The 16,017-nt window shown below is 42.4% G+C and overlaps 1 protein-coding gene across 2 annotated transcripts in view; it reads right to left on the bottom strand.

The window, feature by feature from the left end:
- Nucleotides 1-16,017, bottom strand: part of LOC135504722 (cadherin-23-like) — a 611,744-nt gene that overhangs the window by 307,149 nt on the left and 288,578 nt on the right. For both annotated transcript variants that reach the window (XM_064923533.1, XM_064923534.1), the window contains 2 exons: nucleotides 7,824-7,936; nucleotides 3,522-3,710 (listed from right to left, as the gene is read on the bottom strand). In XM_064923533.1, the coding sequence (XP_064779605.1) occupies nucleotides 3,522-3,710; nucleotides 7,824-7,936 (302 nt within the window). The remainder of the gene's footprint in view (nucleotides 1-3,521; nucleotides 3,711-7,823; nucleotides 7,937-16,017) is intronic.

Here is a 16,017-nt window from a genome sequence, read left to right on the forward strand (position 1 = left end):
AAAAACCCTCTGGGTTCCCGTGAGGATGGAGCAGAACATATGGAGCTGTACAACCTGATGGTTAGGAGTGCAGTACTGGGCTATTTAGCAAAAATAATCTAGTGTCCTGTGAGAAACTAATTTTCTACTCCTCATCTAACCAATACCCAAACGGAGATTCAGTGAAAATAAAAATCTCATTGATTCATTAAGACCAGTCCCCGTGCGTGTCTCAGAGCAGTGTGAAACAATGCTAAATATTTGTAGGCTATTGCTTATAAGCTCTTTAAATAAATAAGACCTACACCACTTTTAACAACAGATTACTCAATACTAGTGAGACTCATGTCGCCTACGGTAGGCGAAAAATATGACGTGAGTACACCAATAATTACATATGGAGGATTGGATGATATTTCTGTAATTCAGTGATATTGATTCCCATAGCAATTCGCTATGGATCCATAACTAAATAAACATCGGCATTTTGAAAGAGTATTTTTATCATTATTTTATTAATGAAAGCACAAAGATGCCATTATTAGCTAATTTGCTTTAGCTTGAATGGGCAGACTGGCACTAAGAACAGAACAGCGGGAAAGTTTCCCAAGTCAGCGACATATTTAGTGCAATGCCCCTTAAATATTTTGGAAATTATTTCGCTTTCAAATCACGTAAAATTAGCGAGAAAAAGGCCATTCTTGAACATGGGGTGAGATATTGTTACTAATTTGTAAATAAAGCCAGTTGGCTATATATACAGTGGGGCAAACAATTATTTAGTCAGCCACCAATTGTGCAGTTCTCCCACTTAAAAATATGAGAGAGGCCTGTAATTTTCATCATAGGTACACTTCAACTATGACAGACAAAATGAGAAAAACAAATCCAGAAAATCACATTGTAGGATTTTTAATTAATTTATTTGCAAATTATGGTGGAAAATAAGTATTTGGTCACCTACAAACAAGCAAGATTTCTGGCTCTCACAGACCTGTAACTTCTTCTTTAAGAGGCTCCTCTGTCCTCCACTCGTTACCTGTATTAATGGCACTTGTTTGAACTTGTTATCAGTATAAAAGACACCTGTCCACAATCTCAAACAGTCACACTCCAAACTCCACTATGGCCAAGACCAAAGAGCAATCAAAGGACACCAGAAACAAAATTGTAGACATGCACCAGGCCGGGAAGACTGAATCTGCAATAAGTAAACAGCTTGGTTTGAAGAAATCAACTGTGGGAGCAATTATTAGGAAATGGAAGACATATAAGATCACTGATAATCTTCCTCTGGGGCTCCACGCAAGATCTCACCCCGTGGGGTCAAATGATCACAAGAACGGTGAGCGAAAATCCCAGAACCACACGGGGGGACCTAGTGAATGACCTGTATAGAGCTGGAACCAAAGTAACAAAGCCTATCATCAGTAACACACTACGCCGCCAGGGACTCAAATCCTGCAGTGCCAGACGTGTCCCCCTGCTTAAGCCAGTACATGTCCAGGCCCGTCTGAAGTTTGCTAGAGAGCATTTGGATGGTCCAGAAGAAGATTGGGAGAATGTCATATGGTCAGATGAAACCAAAATATAACTTTTTGGTAAAAACTCAACTCGTCGTGTTTGGAGGACAAAGAATGCTGAGTTGCATCCAAAGAACACCATACCTACTGTGAAGCATGGGGGGTGGAAACATCATGCTTTGGGGCTGTTTTTCTGAAAAGGGACCAGGACGACTGATCCGTGTAAAGGAAAGAATGAATGGGGCCATGTATTGTGAGATTTTGAGTGAAAACCTCCTTCCATCAGCAAGGCCATTGAAGATGAAACGTGGCTGGGTCTTTCAGCATGACCATGATCCAAAACACACCGCCCGGGCAACGAAGGAGTGGCTTCGTAAGAAGCATTTCAAGGTCCTGGAGTGGCCTAGCCAGTCTCCAGATCTCAACCCCATAGAAAATCTTTGGAGGGAGTTGAAAGTCCGTGTTGCCCAGCAACAGCCCCAAAACATCACTGCTCTAGAGAAGATCTGCATGGAGGCATGGGCCAAAATACCAGCAACAGTGTGTGAAAACCTTGTGAAGACTTACAGCAAATGTTTGACCTCTGTCATTGCCAACAAAGGGTATATAACAAAGTATTGAGATAAACTTTTGTTATTGACCAAATACTTATTTTCCACCATAATTTGCAAATATATTCTGTCATAGTTGAAGTGTACCTATGATGAAAATTACAGGCCTCTCTCATCTTTTTAAGTGGGAGAACTTGCACAATTGGTGGCTGACTAAATACTTTTTTGCCCCACTGTAATGATTTATTTAAGTTTTTAGAGGGAGAAAAACCAACAAACCTACAATCATCTGATGGGTCTCCCAGTCGAGGACAACACAGGAATTGAACCAGCATCTGTAGCAACACAGCTGGCCACCCAGGCGCTGTACAATGTGATTGGTTGGGAGTGGCCTACAGTACTACAGTAAGAGCCTAACAAAATATAATAATACAAACCTTAGTGAAACAACAGTTTTAGTAAGTAATTCTGAAGTCGTGCACAATTATCTGTTTCTATTTAGGTTTGTCGGCCATTCATTGTCAGAGACACAGTAGGACCCAAAAGCATAATCCCGCAGAGTAAGCTCACAACTTTTAAAGGAGGAACCACTCACAGGGCCCTATAGACACTCTTACAGGGACCTATAGACACGCACAGGGCCCTACAGACTGACACTCCAACACACACACACAAACACTCACTCAATTTGCTCACACACACATAATATGCACGTACACTTATACTTTCTCTACACAAATGCACATCCACTCACAAACAATCATCACATTAGCTGCTGCTACTCTGTTTATCATATATCCAGTTGCTTAGTCACCTTACCCCTACACACATCTACCTGTATCACTCCAGTATCCCTGCACATTGTAAATAAGGTACTGGAACTGACTGACGCTTTATATAATTTAGTATGCTTCCTTTTTCATTTTTTTTTCTTATTTCTTGTGTTTTTATTCTACCTTATGTTATTTTTAGTATTATATTGTTAATGATTACTGCATTGTTGGGTTCAGAGCTTGCAAGAAAGGCATTTCACTGTACTTGTGCATGTGACATTAAAATGTGAAACTTTTTAAGAAGTTTAAAATGTGAAAATTTTAAGAAGATACAACGAGCTGAAACAAGCCACCTACGATTCCATGCAAGGCAGCTTCTAGTCATTGTTGCTAGCTATCTGACGGTTCAAAATCATAACAAAGCACACCTTCCGTCCACATTGTGAGGTGCGTATCATTTTTGGGATGTTGTTAGCCAACCCGTCTATGTTTCTTCAGAGACCCTAAAATGGGTTCCCCTAGCATTGCTCTCCAGATCCTTATTTGGAAGCATCTTGCACCTTGACTTTTGTTAATGCTGTCATGTCAGGTCTATTGACAGGTCTTATCACTGTCACTTCCATGTCAAACTGACACTGTCAAATATAGTGATACCCTTTATTTTAAGGAATGTATGATTGGTGATGGTGACCCACCTCATCCTTGTCCTCAGCCTGGATGAAGAGGGGTAGGGCAAAACCCACCTGGGCCAGCTCAGTGATACGCACTCGGTACTCGGAGCTGTTGAACTTGGGCGCGTTGTCGTTCTTGTCAATCAGCAGTATGGTGAAGGTGGTCATCACCGAGGCATCAGTCGGGGTACGGTCATCATTCAACTCTGTGCCCTGAGGGACAAATGGAGGAGGAGAAAGGGGGTAGAGGGAGGGAGGTAGGGAAGGAATGAAGGAAGAGGGAAGTATGGAAGGAGGACGGGCAGAGAAGGCAGGCAGATAAGTAGAATTACAATCATTAATTTCCAGTGTGAACGAGAGACCTAGAGAGAAAGATAGAGATAGTATGTGGTAGGGAAAGGGAAAGGGGAAATTCATATCTTATAAATATATTCGATTTTTGGGGGGAATATTTTGGTCTATGAATTTTCTTCTAGTTTGCTGCAATGGTTGATTTCAATTACGAATAAAGATCAAGGTTGGAATATATTCCCTGCTCTCATCATATTACCAACGTTCTTAGAAAAAGGCTTCTAAAGGGTTCGTTGTTGGATGAAAAGGTTATATCCGGAACCATATAGTGTTCTTCTAAAGGGATAAGCTGAAGAACCCTTTATGGTCGGTTGCTCAGTCGCTTGCGCGCACACACACACACACACACACACACACACACACACACACACACACACACACACACACACACACACACACACACACACACACACACACACACACACACACACACACACACACACACACACACGAACACAAACATGCCAAAATAATGGATACATATGTAAATGAGGGATACAAAGTATATTAAAAGCAAGTGCTTCCACACAGGTGTGGTTCCTGAGTTAATTAAGCAATTAACATCCCATAATGCTTAGGCTCATGAATACAAATGCTGGGCAGGCCATTGTGTTAACTACCACGGCTATGCCCCCATAGGATGAAAATGCCCCCATCCCCAGGACACGAGTTGTCACTGAATGGTTTGATGAGCATGAAAACGATGTAAATGATATACTATTGCCATCTCAGTTACCAGATCGCAACCCAATCGAATACTAATGGGAGATTCTGGAGCTGTGCCAGTGTTTTCCACAACTATCAACAAAACACCAAATTATGGAATTTCTCGTGGAAGAATGGTGTCACACCCTTCCAATAGAGTTCTAGACACTTGCAGAATCCATGCCAAGGTGCATTGAAGCTGTTCTGGCTCAACACCATATTAAGACACTTTATGTTACAGGAGTCACCTATAACATGACATTTGAAATCCTTAAATTAATAAAACAACTTTAGAATGTTGTGTTCATGTACGGCGCATTGAGATACTGCTGCTTTAATATATAAATATATATATATATATTTCACTTTTATTTAATTAGGCTAGTCAGTTAAGAACAAATTCTTATTTACAATGACGGCCTACCCCGGCCAAACCCAGACAAAGCTGTGCCAATTGTGTATCGGCTTATGGTTTCAAAGCAGGGACTGTAGTAACGCCTTAGACCGCTGCTCCCGAGTGCATTGTTCACTATAGCCTACAGTTCTGAGGATGAACAAAGTGATTGCTTTATTTTCTTTTTATTTCATGGGATATGGGATGCGTTTCACATGAAAAGGCATTTTACTATCATTGCTAGCACATTTAGCCCTCCGGTCAGCCCTGACAACAGTATTCGATTTTCCCCACTGCAAATAGTGATTACCCTACAAGCATGCACCAACAGAGGGTCCACAAGACCTGACAGAGATCAATGCAAAACACTACCCAGAAAACCTTTTTTGAAACAGAATCAGTTCTATGATGAACATTAGACTGTTACTGTTGCTGTTAGCCTAGCCTACTGTTAGCCAAACGCTACCCCTATAGCACCCTGAATACAACTTCACTCTCTCTGTCTGATGTTGTGGCATTTCGCATCATTCTGATTTGTAAAGCGAATAGAGTATTATTATTTTATTAATATTCGGATAACTACCCCGAAAATATTATTTTATTGTGAAATCATTTCAAATAAGTAATCTCTAACACACACATGTTTGAAAAAATATATATCTTTCAGTTTGTCTAATCCTGAATATTTTTGCACAGGTCATCTATCTATTTGTGAGTCTAAAGCAGACTACAGGTTCTGGAGGAAAGCAGTCATCAACTAGCTTCATACTACCACACTGATCTCGCGAGCTTAGATACATATGTTTTGTGAAACATATTTTTGTAAGCTCGCGAGATCAGTGTGGTAGTACAAGGCTAGTCATCAACATTCACTCTGACAAAACTGGCCTTTCACCAGAAGTCCCTCCACCTGCTCCCACTCTGAAATTGATAAGAACATCTATTCCTTCATCATCCCAGGTTGTTCCCAAAGAAGACTAGCTGTTCTCTGTCATAACATGCCTCAGGTTGGGGTGATGAAATGCACAACTGGAAGATTATACCTCACCTCCCAACGCCTTGAATTAAGTATTAAGGATGTATTCTGTACTGTACCAGCATAGTGTATTCAGAATATATGTACTGTGTGTAACTGTGAGGGTTTACAACTAAATCAAATGTAGAGTTGGTAGTGTAGCTACAGTGCCTTGTGAAAGTATTCGGCCCCCTTGAACTTTGCGACCTTTTGCCACATTTCAGGCTTCAAACATAAAGATATAAAACTGTGTTTTTTTGTGAAGAATCAACAACAAGTGGGACACAATCATGAAGTGGAACGACATTTATTGGATATTTCAAACTTTTTTAACAAATCAAAAACTGAAAAATTGGGCGTGGAAAATTATTCAGCCCCCTTAAGTTAATAGTTTGTAGCGCCACCTTTTGCTGCGATTACAGCTGTAAGTCGCTTGGGGTATGTCTCTATCAGTTTTGCACATCGAGAGACTGAATTTTTTTCCCATTCCTCCTTGCAAAATAGCTCGAGCTCAGTGAGGTTGGATGGAGAGCATTTGTGAACAGCAGTTTTCAGTTCTTTCCACAGATTCTCGATTGGATTCAGGTCTGGACTTTGACTTGGCCATTCTAACACCTGGATATGTTTATTTTTGAACCATTCCATTGTAGATTTTGCTTTATGTTTTGGATCATTGTCTTGTTGGAAGACAAATCTCCGTCCCAGTTTCAAGTCTTTTGCAGATTCCATCAGGTTTTCTTCCAGAATGGTCCTGTATTTGGCTCCATCCATCTTCCCATCAATTTTAACCATCTTCCCTGTCCCTGCTGAAGAAAAGCAGGCCCAAACCATGATGCTGCCACCACCATGTTTGATAGTGGGTATGGTGTGTTCAGGGTGATGAGCTGTGTTGCTTTTACGCCAAACATAACGTTTTGCATTGTTGCCAAAAAGTTCAATTTTGGTTTCATCTGACCAGAGCACATTCTTCCACATGTTTGGTGTGTCTCCCAGGTGGCTTGTGGCAAACTTTAAACAACACTTTTTATGGATATCTTTAAGAAATGGCTTTCTTCTTGCCACTCTTCCATAAAGGCCAGATTTGTGCATATACGACTGATTGTTGTCCTATGGACAGAGTCTCCCACCTCAGCTGTAGATCTCTGCAGTTCATCCAGAGTGATCATGGGCCTCTTGGCTGCATCTCTGATCAGTCTTCTCCTTGTATGAGCTGAAAGTTTAGAGGGACGGCCAGGTCTTGGTAGATTTGCAGTGGTCTGAGTCTTCCATTTTAATATTATGGCTTGCACAGTGCTCCTTGGGATGTTTAAAGCTTGGGAAATCTTTTTGTATCCAAATCCGGCTTTAAACTTCTTCACAACAGTATCTCGGACCTGCCTGGTGTGTTCCTTGTTCTTCATGATGCTCTCTGCGCTTTTAACGGACCTCTGAGACTATCACATTGCAGGTGCATTTATACGGAGACTTGATTACACGCAGGTGGATTGTATTTATCATCATTAGTCATTTAGGTCAACATTGGATCATTCAGAGATCCTCACTGAACTTCTGGAGAGAGTTTGCGGCACTGAAAGTAAAGGGTCTGAATAATTTTGCACGCCCAATTTTTCAGTTTTTGATTTGTTAAAAAAGTTTGAAATATCCAATAAATGTCGTTCCACTTCATGATTGTGTCCCACTTCTTGTTGATTCTTCACAAAACAATACAGTTTTCTATCTTTATGTTTGAAGCCTGAAATGTGGCAAAAGGTCGCAAAGTTCACGGGGGCCGAATACTTTCGCAAGGCACTGTATATATGCTTAGTTTGGGTCTCTCATTACTCCCAGGCCTAAACACAAACACAGACACAGACGGACAGACCTTGACGGTTAGAGTGAATCCGGATGAGTAGAGGGGGTTCTCTCTGTCCAGCTGTCCATTCACAGTCAAAGAGCCACTGATGTAGGCCAGAGCAAATATGCTGTTGGTGTTGCCTGGAGGAATGAGAGGAGAGGCGGAAAGGAGAGGGGGAGAGTGAGGGAGAGAGGTGAGAAGTTAGGAAAGGGAGGAGAGAGAGAAGAATATTAATGTAGAGGGTGAGAGAGGAGGGAATTGATGGGAGAGAGAGGAGAGGGAGAGAGAGAGTCAGTGATCCTCATCAGGTAAATTATTAAACATGCCTATTGGGTAGAGGTATCCATAGGACTAGTAGGACAGGTGGAGGTGCTCTATGAAGTGTTTGTGTGTGTGTGTGTGCGTGTGTGTGATATGTGTGTGTGACGGAGTGTCTTATATAATACAGTGGCTGGCCCATGCTATAGCACTATCTCTCTACCAGTCCAGGGTTCCCCTCTGACCTCTGTCCACATGCATCTTTTTATCTAATTTGTCAGTCTGCTCTCTGCTCTTCACCTCTACTTCCTCCATCAGCCTCTTAATTTCTTCCATGGTCCTGTGTGGGTCAGTTGGTAAAGCATGGCGCTTACAACACTATGGTTGTGGGTTTGATTCCATATGGAAATGTATGCATTCACTAATGTAAGTCGCTTTGGCTAAATGTTCAAAAGTAGTGCACTATGTAGGGAATAGGGTGCTTACTTGGGACTCAATGCATTGTGTGTTGACTGCTTTCAATCCACTAGAACAATTGCAGTGTGTGTGTGTGTGTATCTTCCACAAACTGTATCTCTCTTTCTCTCTAGCTCTCTAGTTCACACTGGAAATTAATTATTGCACTTATCCGCCTGCCTTCTCTGCCCATCCTCCTTCCATACTATCCAATCTCCCCCTTTTTATACTAATTAGCAAACCAAAATTGGTTATGTGAAAGTTTTCATACCACGAAAACTCTGATTATAGAATATTTGTATAAAACATTTGCCTGATGTTGCAAGAATGTTCCTGGAAATAACATTTAATCTGTCTTTAAAGGTTCCCAGATTGTTTCATTAGGTTGTAGGAACAGTTTGGTTAGAACATTGTGGGGACATGACAAAATATATATTCCCAAAACACAAAAACTTCCCAGTTGTGTGGATGATTCTATGATTCTAAAAAGCATTCACCTTCAACAACATTCAACAATGTTCCTAGACAGGGCCGGTCCTGGAATTTCTGTCACCCTAGGCGAGACAAGAAATTGCCGCCCGTACAAGAATAGTCCCAGTAAGCAAAATGACATTGAAATGACGTCTAAAATACATATTTTTCCAGACGTTGAAAGTTAGGTTCATTTTCGGTTCTGAATGAAAGTTGAAAATATGTAATTTATAGACGTCTATGATTTGATTAGATTTGGTCCGGACCAAAAAAACTATGTCCGTGGAAATACAGGCTGGTCTGGACTATACCAAAAAAATAAGACCAAAAAGCGTTAGAGTTGGTCCGTGCTTACTGAGGACTTACTGAGGACTGGAGTTGCCCAGGATATTCCGTTAAAGTGGAAAGAATCTGTAGTTGCTACTTACATTTTTAGAATTAATAATACCCAATAATTCTTCAAGAATATAACTTCTGCATTTGGAAATGACCCCTTTACATTCTGACCCCTTTACATTGTTTTTTTCCCTCTTCAATCTACACACAATAACCTATAATGACAAAATAAAAACTGTTTTTTAGAAATGTTGGCAAATTCATTAAAAATAAATAACTGAAATATCACATTTACATAAGTATTCAGACCCTTTACTCAGTACTTTGTTGAAGCACCTTTGGCAGCGATTAGAGCCTTGAGTCTTCTTGGGTATGATGCTACAAGCTTGGCACACCTGTATTTCGGGAGTTTCTCCCATTGTTCTCTGCAGAGCCTCTCAAGCTCTGTCAGGTTGGATGGGGAGCGTTACTGCAGAGTTATTTTCACCGTCTCTCCAGAGATGTTCGATCGGGTTTAAGTCTGGGCTCTGGCTGGACCACTTAAGGACATTCAGAGACTTGTCCCTAAGCCACTCCAGTGTTGTCTTGGTTGTGTGCTTAGGGTCGTTATTCTGTTGGAAGGTGAACCAAGGCCAAAGTCTGAGGTCCTGAGTGTTCTGGAGTAGGTTTAAATCAAGGATCGCTCTACTTTGCTCTGTTCATCTTTGCCTCTATCCTGACTAGTCTCCCAGTCCATACCGCTTAAAACATCCCCACAGCATAATGCTGCCACCATGCCATCATGCTGCACTGTAGGGATGGTGCCAGGTTTCCTCCAGATGTGACACTTGGCATTCAGGTCAAAGAGTTCAATCTTGGTTTCATCAGACCAGAAAATCCTGTTTCTCATGGTCTCAAAGTCCATTATATGCCTTTTTGCAAACTCGAGGCTGTTATGTGCCTTTTTACTGAGCAATGGCTTCTGTCTGGCCACTCTAACATAAAGGGAAGTGGTGAAGTGCTGCATAGATGGTTGTCCTTCTGTTGGAGGCCACTGTGTTCTTGGCCTCAACACAATCCTGTCTCGGAGCTCTACGAATAATTCCTTTGACCTCATGGCATGGCTGTTGCTCTGACATCAAATCAAATAAACTGTGGGACTGTTATAGTGTGGCGTACAGCAGGTCAGCCACAAGGGGGAGACTCGTCAAGGCCTGGTAACAGATGGAGTATACATCACGAGGCGAAGGCTCCATCTGCTGGACCTTGCCAGGTCTCGATGGGCTCTCCAGCCAGGACTAAATCAAATCAAATCAAAACAAATCAAATTGTATTTGTCACATACACATGGTTAGCAGATGTAAATGCGAGTGTAGCGAAATGCTTGTGCTTCTCGTTCCGACAATGCAGTAATAACCAACAAGTAATCTAACTAACAATTCCAAAACTACTGTCTTATACACACAAGTGTAAGGGGATAAAGAATATGTACACAAAGATATATGAATGAGTGATGGTACGGAGCAGCATAGGCAAGATACAGTAGATGGTATCGATTACAGAATATAAATATGAGATGAGTATGTAAACAAAGTGGCATAGTTAAAGTGGCTAGTGATACATGTATTATATAAAGATGCAGTAGATGATATAGAGTACAGTATATACGTATACATATGAGATTAATACTGTAGGGTATGTAAACATTATATTAAGTAGCATTGTTTAAAGTGGCTAGTGATATATTTTACATCATTTCCCATCAATTCCCATTATTAAAGTGGCTGGAGTTGAGTCAGTGTGTTGGCAGCAGCCACTCAATGTTCGTGGTGGCTGTTTAACAGTCTGATGGCCTTGAGAAAGAAGCTGTTTTTCAGTCTCTCGGTACCAGCTTTGATGCACCTGTACTGACCTCGCCTTCTGGATGATAGCGGGGTGAACAGGCAGTGGCTCGGGTGGTTGTCCTTGATGATCTTTATGGCCTTCCTGTAACGTCGGGTGGTGTAGGTGTCCTGGAGGGCAGGTAGTTTGCCCCCGGTGATGCGTTGTGCAGACCTCACTACCCTCTGGAGAGCCTTACGGTTGTGGGCTGAGCAGTTGCCGTACCAGGCGGTGATACAGCCCGCCAGGATGCTCTCGATTGTGCATCTGTAGAAGCTTGTGAGTGCTTTTGGTGACAAGCCAAATTTCTTCAGCCTCCTGAGATTTAAGAGGCGCTGCTGCGCCTTCTTCACGATGCTGTCTGTGTGGGTGGACCAATTCAGTTTGTCTGTGATGCGTATGCCGAGGAACTTAAAACGTACTACCCTCTCCACTACTGTTCCATCGATGTGGATAGGGGGGTGTTCCCTCTGCTGTTTCCTGAAGTCCACAATCATCTCCTTAGTTTTGTTGACGTTGAGTGTGAGGTTATTTTCCTGACACCACACTCAGAGGGCCCTCACCTCCTCCCTGTAGGCCGTCTCGTCGTTGTTGGTAATCAAGCCTACCACTGTTGTGTCGTCCGCAAACTTGATGATTGAGTTGGAGGCGTGTGGCCACGCAGTCGTGGGTGAACAGGGAGTACAGGAGAGGGCTCAGAACGCACCCTTGTGGGGCCCCAGTGTTGAGGATCAGATGTTGTTGCCTACCCACACCACCTGGGGGCGGCCCGTCAGGAAGTTCAGTACCCAGTTGCACAGGGCGGGGTCGAGACCCAGGGTTTCAGGCTTGATGACGAGCTTGGAGGGTACTATGGTGTTAAATGCCGAGCTGTAGTCGATGAACAGCATTCTCACATAGGTATTCCTCTTGTCCAGATGGGTTAGGGCAGTGTGGTTGAGATTGCATCGTCTGTGGACCTATTTGGGCGGTAAGCAAATTGGAGTGGGTCTAGAGTGTCAGGTAGGTTGGAGGTGATATGGTCCTTGACTAGTCTCTCAAAGCACTTCATGATGACGGAAGTGAGTGCTATGGGGCGCTAGTCGTTTAGCTCAGTTACCTTAGCTTTCTTGGGAACAGGAACAATGGTGGCCCTCTTGAAGCATGTGGGAACAGCAGACTGGGATAAGGATTGATTGAATATGTCCGTAAACACACCAGCCAGCTGGTCTACGCATGCTCTGAGGGTGCTGCTGGGGATGCCGTCTGGGCCTGCAGCCTTGCGAAGGTTAAATGTTTTACTCACCTCGGCTGCAGTGAAGGAGAGTCTGCATGTTTTCGTTGCAGGCCGTGTCAGTGGCACTGTATTGTCCTCAAAGCGGGCAAAAAAGTTATTTAGTCTGCCTGGGAGCAAGACATCCTGGTCCGTGACGGGGCTGGTTTTCTTTTTGTAATCTGTGACTGACTGTAGACCCTGCCACATACCTCTTGTGTCTGAGCCGTTGAATTGAGATTCTACTTTGTCTCTATACTGACGCTTAGCTTGTTTGATTGCCTTGCGGAGGGAATAGCTGCACTGTTTGTATTCGGTCATGTTTCCGGTCACCTTGCCCTGATTAAAAGCAGTGGTTCACGCTTTCAGTTTCACGCGAATGCTGCCATCAATCCACGGTTTCTGGTTTGGGAATGTTTTAATCGTTGCTATGAGAACGACATCTTCAACGCACATTCTAATGAACTCGCACACTGAATCAGCGTATTCGTCAATGTTGTTGTCTGACGCATTACGAAACATATCCCAGTCCACGTGATGGAAGCAGTCTTGGAGTGTGGAATCAGATTGGTCGGACCAGCGTTGGACAGACCTCAGCGTGGGAGCTTCTTGTTTTAGTTTCTGTCTGTAGGCAGGGATCAACAAAATTGAGTCGTGGTCAGCTTTTCCGAAAGGAGGGCGGGGCAGGGCCTTATATGCGTCACGGAAGTTAGAATAGCAATGATCCAAGGTTTTACCAGCCCTGGTTGCACAATCGATATGCTGATACAATTTAGGGAGTCTTGTTTTCAGATTAGCCTTGTTAAAAATCCCCAGCTACAATGAATGCAACCTCAGGATGTATGGATTCCAGTTTGCAAAGAGTCAAATAAAGTTTGTTCAGAGCCATCAATGTGTCTGCTTGGGGGGGAATATATATGGCTGTGATTATAATCGAAGAGAATCTTGGTTATCTTGGTAGATAATGCGGTCGACATTTGATTGTGAGGAATTCTAAATCAGGTGAACAGAAGGATTTGAGTTCCTGTATGTTTTTGTGATCACACCACGTCTCGTTAGCCATAAGGCATACGCCCCCGCCCCTCTTCTTACCAAAAAGATGTTTGTTTCTGTCGGCGCGATGTCGGCGTGGAGAAACCAGCTGGTCTGCACCGATTCCGATAGCCTCTCTCCAGTGAGCCATGTTTCCGTGAAGCAAAGAACGTTACAGTCTCTGATGTCCCTCTGGAATGCTACCCTTGCTCGGATTTCATCAACCTTGTTGTCAAGAGACTGGACATTGGCGAGAAGTATACTAGGGAGTGGTGCACGATGTGCCCGTCTCCGGAGTCTGACCAGAAGACCGCCTTGTTTCCCTCTTTTACGAAGTAGTTTTTTTGGGTCGCCGGCTGGGATCCATTCCGTTGTCCTGGGTGAAAGGCAGAACATAGGATCCGCTTCGCGAAAGTCATATTCTTGGTCGTACTGATGGTGAGTTGACGCTGCTCTAATATTCAGTAGTTCTTCTCGACTGTATGTAATGAAACCTAAGATGACCTGGGGTACTAATGTAAGAAATAACACGTAAAAAAAACTAAAAACTGCATAGTTTCCTAGGAACGCGAAGCGAGGCGGCCATTTCTGTTGGCGCCGGAAGTAGTAATTGATGCTGATTGGGATTTGGTGAGTAGTTAAGGGCGGATTGCTCACCAGCTGTACAAGGCTCATAACGCTGCCAGAAGGGCACACAGGGAGGACTGGGGGAAGTGAGGTGACTTCCATGTAGTTAGAGACGGTTACCCGAGTTAAGTCTAGGGAGTTGAGTTTGTGTGCCCGATAGGATACAGCAAGACCCATAGCCCCGAAGAGACAGTATCCCGGAGAGGGTCTCATGGAGGAGACCTATCCTTTTTATTTTTTATTTATTATTTAATAAACACCCTTGAAATCAAGCTAATCATACTCTGTCCGTGTCTGATCTGTGTAAACGTCTATACCAAACCCCCTGGTCTGCCACAATAGACAGGTGTGTGCCTTTCCAAATCATGTCCAATCAACTGAATTTACCACAGGTGTTGCTACAACTTGATTGGAGTCCATCTCAAGAATGATCAATGGAAAAAGGATGTACTTAAGCAAAGAGTCTGAATACTTATGTAAATAAGCTATTTCTGTTTTTTTTGATACTTTAGCAAAAAAATCACAAAGTTTTCACAATGTCATTATGGGGTATTGTGTGTAGATTGAGGATTAAATTTTGTTTTAATGATGATGTAAGAAAATTTGGAAAAAGGGAAGTGTAAATGTAAAGCCTCATGAGCTTAGTACATATTGTTGTACCACATCAGAACCCCAAATATAAGCTTGTTTTATGCCAATATTTGAAAACAAAGTAAATGTAAACAAAACCTATATCGTCTGTAAAAACATGACTTGAACTATAATGTTGATATCTGGGATGGTCAGTCTTTGCATCCATGGCTCTGTCTATGAATTTGAGTTGTTCAAGTTTTTCAGACCCACCCTTCAGCTTTTTGCTAGAATTAATGGTGGGGAGAACACTTTGTTATTTGGCGCTTTAATGTTGCAGAAATATTATTGTGACATTCACTAAGGTTCCACGGAACATCCCCATAATGTTCAACAAGTTCCAAATGTCTGTTTTTATGATGTTCATAGCACATTAGTTTTTGGTTTAACATAATATCCCATTAATGTTCAAGCAATATGCACTTGACAATATCTTGGAGTTATTCAGAACATTTCAATAACATTTAGAAAATGTTGTATACTGAACAAAGCTATAAACACAACATGTAGTGTTGGTCCATGTTTCATGAGCTAAAATAAAATATCCCTGTTTTCCATATGCAGAAAAGGCGTATTTCTCTAAAATGCACAAATTTCTTCACATCCCGGTTAGATAGCATTTCTCCTTTGCCAAGGTAACCCATCCAACCTGACAGGTGTGGCATATCAAGAAGCTGATTAAACAGCATGATCATTACACTGGTATACCTGGGGACAATAAAAATGTGCAGTTTTGTCACACAACACAATGCCACAGATGTTTTGAGGGTGCATGCAATTGGCATGCTGACTGCAGGAATGTTAATTTATCTACCATAAACTGCCTCCAACATTGTTCAATGTGGCAGTATGTCCAACCGGCCTCACAATCGCAGACCACGTGTAACCATGCCAGCCCAAGACCTCCCCATCACCTAATCATACAAACACAACCATACTTTTAGCACTTCATATGTGGAGTTTGAACCTGCAATGTTTGGTTCCCACCCCAGGGCTTTTATCCTCTGCACCACCAGGGAAGCTTAGACAGGGAAATAATGTTAACATGATTCTTCACTATCACTTCGCCCATTCTCTTTATATGCTACATACTTCTGGTCCCATATTTACAAGGTATCCAAGACTATGAGTGCTGATCTCGGATCACTTTTGTTTTTCAGATCATGAACGTTGTATAATCATCCACACAACTGGACAGTTTTTTGTTTTTGTTTTTTGGGAAACATATTTTGTGATGTCCCTACAATGTTCCAACTCGACTGTTGCCATAACCTAATGAAACATTCTAGGAACCTTTTA

The sequence above is a fragment of the Oncorhynchus masou genome, chromosome 18, assembly GCF_036934945.1.
Source record: "Oncorhynchus masou masou isolate Uvic2021 chromosome 18, UVic_Omas_1.1, whole genome shotgun sequence".
In the NCBI taxonomy this organism is placed as follows: domain Eukaryota; kingdom Metazoa; phylum Chordata; class Actinopteri; order Salmoniformes; family Salmonidae; genus Oncorhynchus; species Oncorhynchus masou.